The sequence below is a fragment of the Notechis scutatus genome, chromosome 2, assembly GCF_049901735.1.
Source record: "Notechis scutatus isolate UNSWTSFEM ecotype Mainland chromosome 2, rNotScu1.2, whole genome shotgun sequence".
Classification (NCBI taxonomy): domain Eukaryota; kingdom Metazoa; phylum Chordata; class Lepidosauria; order Squamata; family Elapidae; genus Notechis; species Notechis scutatus.
Window position 1 is genome coordinate 182,649,152 of NC_142010.1, and position 9,055 is coordinate 182,658,206.

General features: G+C 36.1%; 1 protein-coding gene across 4 annotated transcripts in view; it reads left to right on the forward strand.

Annotated features, from left to right (window-relative positions):
- Positions 1 to 8,652, forward strand: part of ECPAS (Ecm29 proteasome adaptor and scaffold) — a 70,010-nt gene extending 61,358 nt beyond the window's left edge. For all 4 annotated transcript variants that reach the window (XM_087957589.1, XM_087957587.1, XM_087957588.1 and 1 more), the window contains 4 exons: positions 423 to 528; positions 884 to 972; positions 3,228 to 3,299; positions 5,377 to 8,652. In XM_087957589.1, coding sequence (XP_087813715.1) covers positions 423 to 528; positions 884 to 972; positions 3,228 to 3,299; positions 5,377 to 5,516 — 407 coding nt within the window. In that variant the 3' untranslated portion in view covers positions 5,517 to 8,652. The remainder of the gene's footprint in view (positions 1 to 422; positions 529 to 883; positions 973 to 3,227; positions 3,300 to 5,376) is intronic.
- The last annotated feature ends 403 nt before the right edge of the window (positions 8,653 to 9,055 follow it).

The window sequence follows — 9,055 nt, forward strand, 5'->3', positions numbered from 1 at the left end:
ATGAGCAGTTTTTTAAATTTCAGAAAAGCAGCAGCAAAAAGGGAAAGATTAGAAACTGACTATTTTAAGGGAGAAGGTCAATTTTGTCCTTTGTTCTTAGGTTCCTGTTCCTTAGTTTTCTTTGAAGCTATATTTATTTAAGCTACTGGGAACAATAAATCTGCTTGGAAAATAATATGAAGATTCATTTGGGAGATTGCCCTCTAGAACATAGATGGGTGGCAAGGATGAGGGACTGAGAAAATGGAAGTCAGAAGAGGAGGCAACCAACACCCAGAACGCATGGCTGTTCTGACAGGAAAGTGAGTCTGGCTGCTGTCCCCCTTAACAAACCAGGTGCCATTATCAGATCTTCTAAGGCTTCCCTGTAACTGAGCATTGAGAGTTGTTCTATATTTTGATCTCTCTCTTTTTTTTAAAAGGCTGCTATCGACAAGAGCTATGCAGATTAATGTGTGAGCGTCTGAGACTTGGTACGTGGAAAGTACAGCTCGGCGTTCTCCAAGCTATGAAGGCTTTTTTCCAAGGGTAAGTTTCCTGCGGATGCTGGAGCTGCTGCTTCTGTTCTGGTTCATTTACTCCTCCCTCACAGTAGCATGTGGAGAGGAACAGATTCAAAATCCTTTGCCTGAGCTTTGTGGATCTCATTGCCCCTTCTCCCTACCTACTTCCACTGACTGGCATGTTTTAAGTAAGGAGCAATGAATGTGGAATTGAAATTTCAAGCTCCACAAGGCTCACCCGATAACTGAGTGTGCAGCATCTTTGGTATTTACAATTGCCACATGGAAGGCTTCAGATGAGTGCATTCCTCCCTCAGGTGGAATTTTAAGATGTGTTCTTTGGGGGCGGAAAATGATGCCTATATTCTTCCATTTGATAGGTTGTTGTTATTTGAAGCAGAACACTCTGACCCCGAGGCTTTGTCAAGAATATTGTTGGAAACCTGTTCCTCCATCATTCATTCACTAGGTAAATATCTTTTCAGTCTTGTACTTTCGTTGTCCACTTGTTCTAAAGTTTAATAAACAAAGGAGAGAATGGACTATTTCGTGCTTTTCATGTTTCTTGATTCCCTCGTCAAAACGGTATTTGCTTGATGCCAGGCTAGTAGTAATTCCTGTACGATCCTATAAGAATCTAAAATTGCCCTGTTCTCTAATACCATTTATTGTTTGAAACCTAAATTTAACTAAACAGAACCTTCCAAAGATTCATTGTGACAGCCAACTGATCAAGAATTATGATTGCTTCTTTGGCCAGCAGAGCAGGATTTGCGTATATCCATATTATATCTTTAAGATGTTTTCTTATTTGGATGCTCTGCTTATTGGATTAGATATAAGAAAGTTTGGCATTCCATCATTCTGCTTCTTCCCAACTTTTTAACTAAGAGAGAAAGATTGTCCCTGTTTCACTTATTGTCAGGCACACTAGATGCACACTAGAAATTAAGTATCCTATTACTTATTTTTATTGAGAATGGCTAAATAGCAGAATCTTGCAAATCTGATTTTGTAATACCTCTTCCTCCTCCTTATAGTTCAGGATCAGGAAGGTCTTTTCTGAGCCGCTCCCAAACAAACCAAACAGGTTACCTGGACACTCTTGGCTTAAAAATTGTTTTAACCTTGTTGCCTTGGCAGTTGAGCCTGCACATCCCTGTCAAGGTCATATTCCTTCCTGTCTATGTAAAGGTAATCCTCGGCTTACAACAGTTCATTTAGTGACCATTCAAAGGTATGACAGCACTAAAAAAAAGCGACTTATGCCTGTTTTTCACACTTACAACCATTGCAGCGTCCTCATAGTCACGTGATTAAAATTCAGGCGCTTGGCAACTGATTCATATTTATGACAGTTGTAGTGTGATCACCTTTTGCAACCTTCTGACAAGCAAGGTCAATGGGGAAGTCATTTTCACTTTACAACTGTGGCAAGAAAGATTGTAAAATGGGCCGAAATTCACTTAACTGTGTTGCTTAGCAACAGAAATTTTGGATTCAGTTGTGATCCTAAGTCAAGAATTACCTGTGTACATAGGGAGATCAGCCCACAAAGACCAAGAGCTATTTGTCCATGACAAAGAATCTGAAGAGGTAGGGAGATACAATTTAAGGTTCTGCCTGTATAGCATTTAATACTGCAGATATAAAGAGAACATTAAACAAAAACTTCAGTGATGCAGAGGACTGTATGTATTTTTTATATTAGGATAGAGATGGATAATTTGAGAAGCCAGGGCTTCATGCAGCCTACAAAAGGCTTGGGTACGGTCCCCAAGAGATTTTAAAAGCTTTACTTATTTATTATTAATCTGACAAAATGAGAATTATTGAGAGCAGACAAAGACAATAAATTACATGAGTAAAATTAAAGGTTCTCCTGCACATGTGTTGTTAGTCATTTCCAGCCCTAGGGGGCTGTGCTTATCTTGTTTCTAAGCTGAAGAGCCAGCGCAGTCCGAAGACGTCTCTGTGGTCATGTGGCTGGCATGACTAAATGTCAAAGGTACATGGAATGCTGTTACCTTCCCACCAAGTAGTCCCTATTTTTCTACTTGCATTTTTAATGTGTTTTCGAACTGCTAGGTTGGCAGAAATTGGGACAAGTAACGGGAGCTCACTCCGTTACGCAGCACTAGGGATTCTAGCCACCAAACTGCCAACCTTTCTGATCGACAAGCTCAGCTTCTTAGCCGCTGAGTCACCTTAAATGTCCCTTTAAATACATTTAATACATTAAATTGTATTACCTGTGAATTATAAATTAAGTCAAATTCAGTTTTTGTCTTAGGTGCCACCAATTTCTCTTTGATTGATACTTTCCAAACCATTATGAAAACACACAGAATGATCCAGACCAGAGAGATCTTTAAACCAGAAAGATAATCTATATTACAATTAACTTTAGGTGGATAATGTATAAACCAGTCACTGGTAATCATCTAGACATGCAACTGTTACTTACTGTTACAAGTTCATTTCCAACACAAATCAATTTATTGGTTCAAAAAGCACTGTTAGTTTGAAGAATAATTTAACAATATTACTTACCAATAATATAATCCATTTATAAATCCATGCTAGGACTCGATTAAGAGAAAGTAAAAATTGAGATACTGCCTACCACTGTCAAAGTTGTATAAATTCTTCATATTAGTATTTATGGCACAAAACTATATTTGTATATGCCTAATTTATATTCACCGTTCTATTCTCCATTAGAGAATAAAAGTTACACTTCCATAAGAACTGAAGCTTTATCGGTAATAGAGGTGCTGCTCACCAAACTTGAAGGTAAGAATTACAGTTCTGAAAATTAAGACTATTCCTTAAATCCAAGGGCGGAATGGACAGGATTATATCCCATTTTGTTTTAAAGAACAGATTTGGCCAACTCGATTCCTGTTTTGTAACTTAAGATGCACATTAGTTGCTCAACATAGTCATGCTTGTTTTTATTTTCTTTTGCAACTAAATCTTTTAAAACATTTAATATTCTGAAAAGAATACATTTTGCATATTTGAGATAATGCCATGTCAGAAAATTTAATTAATAGGAAAATTTCAATTGGGAAGGAACACAGCATTGTACTTTGAAAAAAAAATACAGGATATACACATTTTTTCATTACTCTTGCTTGTATCTGGAAAACTTCAGATACATTGGCAATCAGAAACAAAACATAAAAATTCCATTTGAAAGACAGTAGGCTTTCTAATCTTTGCCACCTGGCAAAATTGCTTCAGTTTGCCCACTGCTCTAAGATCTAGGTGAACTTTTTAAAATAGCAATTATTTCAAGAATCGATCATTAAAGTACTGCTTTGCATAGTGCCAAAAGTGATCAAAATCCGTGAACTGTTATAAATGATTCTAATTCTAGTCTGGAACGGGATCCTCTGGTCTTTAATTTGCTTTGGGCTCAGTGAGGCATGCTGTCCTAACCTTTAGATGGGGGCTTGGGCATAACCCAGGTTATTGTGTTACCTGCTTTTGAGGCTACGGTTGAAAAGTAGAGATATATGCAAAATGGAAAATAAGATTTTTTTCTTGAAACAAAAATCCATCGTGTTTCAGAAGTTCTAGTCAAACTATTTTGTATTAAGTGCAATTTGGCAGAAACAAGTTCCAGAACATTTGGGTCAAACTGAAATTTGGAGGGTTCCAGCATCATTTTCCAGTATACTTCACGACCTCCTCTCTTTTCAGCCAGTATTTCCCCTGGGAAACTTCCAGGATCTTTCTGCTACTGCTGCTGCTTCTGCCACCAATGTCTACACATGTTTTTGCCAGTTTTGGCTTTTTGTCTCTCTTATCTGTGCTGCAAGCCACTTCTGCTTGGATCTATGTGTTTCAGTCTGTATGCAAAATATAGGCAGCCATTTTGTCCCATACATGATCCAAAATATCTGAAACATGTATATTTCAATTCAATATAGAGCAGCCAAAACCATCTGACGTGGGTGAATCAGGCTGCGTACAAAATAGCAACAGCACTTAGACTTATATACTGCTTCACAGTGCTTTACAGCCCTCTCTAAGTGGTTTATAGAGACAGCATATTGCCCCCAACAATCTGGGTCCTCATTTTAGCCGTCTCGGAAGGATGGAAGGCTGAGTGACCCTTAAGCGGGTCAGGATCAAACTCCATGGCTGTGGGCGGAATTAGCCTGCAATATTGCATTCTAACCACTGTGCCACCACGGCTCTTATAAATGTTTGATACATCTCTATTCAAATGCTGTATGAGACTCAAGTCACCTAAAGAGATAATGGTATTGATTCATTGAGAAAAAGAAGAGTAAATTTAAAAAAAAAAAATATTTGTGCCTCAACATTCTTCCAACACTTTAGTTCACATGGACTTTTATGCCTATATTTAGGAAAAGAACATGATTCTTATGATTTAATTATTGAATGTATTATAGTTTAATATAAGTGTCTTTGAATGTATGTTTTAATGTAAGTTTGTTTTCCATTAGATCCTTTACATCCAAAACTTTGATTCCATGTACTCTTATAACAAAAGTTTTTAATTATTGTAGTTTTTACTTCAATTTATAACTTTATAAAATGGCTGAAGCTGTCCTACAACAAAGATATGAAGGGTTATAGAACATAAAAAATATGCTACTTTTTTCATCATTATTAGGCAGAGTGATGTTGCATTATTCAGAGAGGATCTCTCATCAGTTGAAATTTGATGCTGGGGAGATTAACTGTCTTTTTAACACTATCAAATAATATTAGCATGTTAATGATTAAAATTATATTTTTTAATTATCAGAACCCATTTTAAGAGTTAATTTTATCTGAAAATGCAAGTAGAAAGGTTAACGATTATCCTTCTTTTTTCCCTTTTCTTGTGTAGAATCCAAACAGTGGGAAAGCCTGAACATTGAAAGTAGAGGAGTCCTCATTGGCTCTTTAACAGCACTGACTTTGGACAGTAGGCCTGAACTACAAGAAAAAGCATCTTTATTAAAGAAAACTTTAGAAAATCTTGATTGAATTGAATACCAATCAAGTGCCACGTGAAACAAAGCAAGCAAAAAAAAAAAAAGTGCAATGAGCTCCATATTACATAGAGGAAAAGTAAAGATGATTTTTGTAGCATGCATAAATTCCCTGGCTGAAATAAAGAACACCTTGATTCTCTTCCCCATTATTTCCTTTTTTTTTTCTCTTAAAAGCAACAGTAACAACCTATGAAGCAGTTTATTTAAAATGCAAGCCTTGAAAGTGAAAAATATCCAAGCTACATAAGGACATTTTGGGAAATTGTTCATTTGTGAAAGAGAATCTTGTTTTGTGACTTAAGATTTGGGGAATCTTTAGTTTATACAAAAATGGCCCTTATTATATAAATCTAATGAATGAAAATCATAGCAAAACACCAGAGAGCAAACTTTTTGTGGATTTCATGTGGGCCAACTTCCGGTATTATGTTATGATGGCAGTATTATAATTTGTATCATTACTAATGATAGTACAAAAGAGCAAAGTTGCCAGAAATATTAGAGGGCAGCAAAGAGTAGGAGTTTTGTATTTTTTTTTTTTTTTTTTTTGCAACTAGTGAGTACCATGGATTTTTTAGCCCAAGCTTCATAGCCCTACCAATAACTTAAAAGCATGGAGGTCCAACCTTTTTTGAAATTGAAATTGTCTTGGGCCACATATAAAATATAACAGTTAATGTATATAAATAACAAACTTCCTTTGAGAGTTTAAGATCTCGTGAGGCTGAATTATTAGCTGTGCAAGGCTGCATATGGTCCATGGGCCGTGGGTTGGACAGGCCTCCCTTAAAGGGACTTAGTTTGCCTCTTATTTTGGAATGCCACTAGTCAGTGTTGGTTGCTTTGGACCATAACTATCACTTCATCTCATATAAACAGAATGTATAGGATTTAGAAAAAAAAACTATGCCTTTCTGCATTAAAACATGTGATTTCTCCTGGATAAAAATGCACACAAGAAAGCACTTTAATTGTCTGGATATAAGGGTGAATAGAGCAGTTAGGTTTGTAAGACCTTACATAAAGATTTTTTTTTTAATCTACATTTTCCAAGCAAGAATTCGTACTTGAATTAACCCTCTCACAACAATAACCACTTACTTATTTTGGAAAATATTCTTAAATAAAATAAGATTGTGCTGCTAAAACATTAGCCTCAGCCCCAGCCATTTGCATCTTCTTTCTAGAAAGTTCTTTTGATTTTCACTATAAGCTTTGACACTGCATACATCAGAGTATAAATGTTCTATCAAATCTGTTCTTGCAATTGTCTAAAGAACAGCATCTGCTCTGATTTTAATTAAGATTTCTTAGTGAAATTGTTAATTTGGATAACATCACAGTCAGTTTTCTGCTAGGTTTGTAGAGTTATATTAAACATAAGCGGAAGTATTAAGAATCAATATATTACTTGTGATAGATTTTTTTCATGCTAAGTAAATTGTGGTCTTTGAAGACCTTTAGGTAGGACATCTTGCTTGCTTTATGGAAATTCTTACATATTATGTAGGAATTTTGGAACCTACAAAACTGACCTTGAAAGTAAACTACTGTATATACTTGGGGTCTACTCCTGTAGTATTTGTGAGATTGGACCGGACCATCAGTGAGTTTTGAAGCCACCCAGGACCCTTCAGATGAGTTAGTTTATTAACCAATATCATTTTGGGACTTTTAAAAAAATTCTCAAATTTTTATCTATATACATCATGATTGTTGCATTAGCAATTATCGTACAGATGTAAGAGCTGACATAATCTCTGCAACTTCATAATTGTCTTAGATTTGTATCCTAATACCCCATATCCGAGCTTGGAATGATTTTTCCAGTAAAAAAATCAGAAATCCTTAACTTTTGGGAGGGAGTGCTTTCGTGCTGTATGATTGTACTATAAATGCGAAAGAACAAAGTGTAGATCCTGAGTAGAATTAGAGAAACCTTGATTCTAAGACATAAAGTCCTCTTAGTCCCCAATAAGTTTGCTTTCTCTGGAGTTGGAAATAAGAAATGCTGCCGAGTCCATTTTTCTTCTTTGCCAGCTTTGGTTAAGAATCTAGGTTTCAGGAAAAGGAATCTGAAGATTGTTTGTTGCATGCTGTTGCCCAGGTATTCAAAAGCATAAATAACTCTCTTATCATTTTCATGTTACCTCAAGAAGGATGGTGGGATCCCGTTCTTGGTGTCCCATCATGCTTTTAGAGCTGCTAGGATATGTTAAGAATTTGAAATAAGCCAAAAAAAAATTTTTGTCATTGGGCTGCCTTTAAAAAAAATGACCTCCTCTTAATATCTGTAATTTAAAAATGGTAAGGTATGATAAACTGACTTAAAAGAATTTGACATCATAGAAGACAGCTTTCTATTGAGTTTGCCAGGCAGAACCACAACACTGAATGTAGATATAAGATCTTTGTGATTCTGTCATCTAGCAGCAACAGCAGCATTATTATTATTTTTTGGTACTAAGCAGGATTGTCAAATGTTGCCTTTTTTTCCTTGAGTGTTCTGTAGAAGCCATGACAATTGTCAAAGTGCTAAGTCTCTCTAGACTTTTGAAGCAAGAACTTCAATATTGAGAAATCTAAAGTCTAAGTTTGCAGCAGCTGCTGTGCCAGATGTTTCCAAGTAGAAATGTTTTACTTATGCTGAAGACCTGGGGGTGGAAATTTAGCTAAAGTGTAATTTTAAAGAGTTTGGGATTCCCCCCCCCCCCTTTATTAACAAAAAAAAACGTGCCTCTGCGAGAAACCAACTTACAATATTTTATTTAGAGGTTAGATACTTGTCCCTTGTTAAATTTGTAAACTTGAGAGGGAAAAAGTGGCCTTTGGAGTTTCCTCTGAAAACAATTGCACTATAAAACACCGTTGCCCAGATATGGGCATCTGTGCTGTTATATAATGCTGCTTTGTATACCTGGATTAAAGTGTGAAAATTTGACACTATAATACCCCTGCTGACTTGACAAAACTATTTTATGTTGAAAGATTTCTAATGTTGCAAGATCTCCCATTAAATTCAGTGCATTGAATTTTTGTATCTGGATGTTGCGTATGTACATGAATTGACTAACAACTTTTTTCCTGCATAAGGAGAAACATTAAATAAATAAAGGAACATGAGCATTTTTGGAATAATTGGTAATTCTGTTGCTGGAAGTGTCTACAGAGTGGGTTATCTCTGTTTTGCTGAATAGTTCGTCTTACATTGGGCTTCCATTTTGAGGATTATGTAATGTCTCTTCATGGTCTTTACAGCCCAGTTCCTGCCAGTCCAATTAGCCTGTGATTTCTTTCTTGTGAATGCCAAAAGGCTGTATTCTTGCTTGCATTTAAAATGTTTTTAATTCCATATAGGTAGTTCATGAGAATGGTTGATTTTGGAATCATAGGATTGGAAGGGGCCTGGTCGAATTCCCTGACCTAGGCAGGAGTCCTTATGCCATTCTGGACAATTGGTAGTCCAATTTTTTCTTTAAAATTTCTACTTGATGGACCACCCACGATTCATGGAGGCAAGCTGTTCCATTA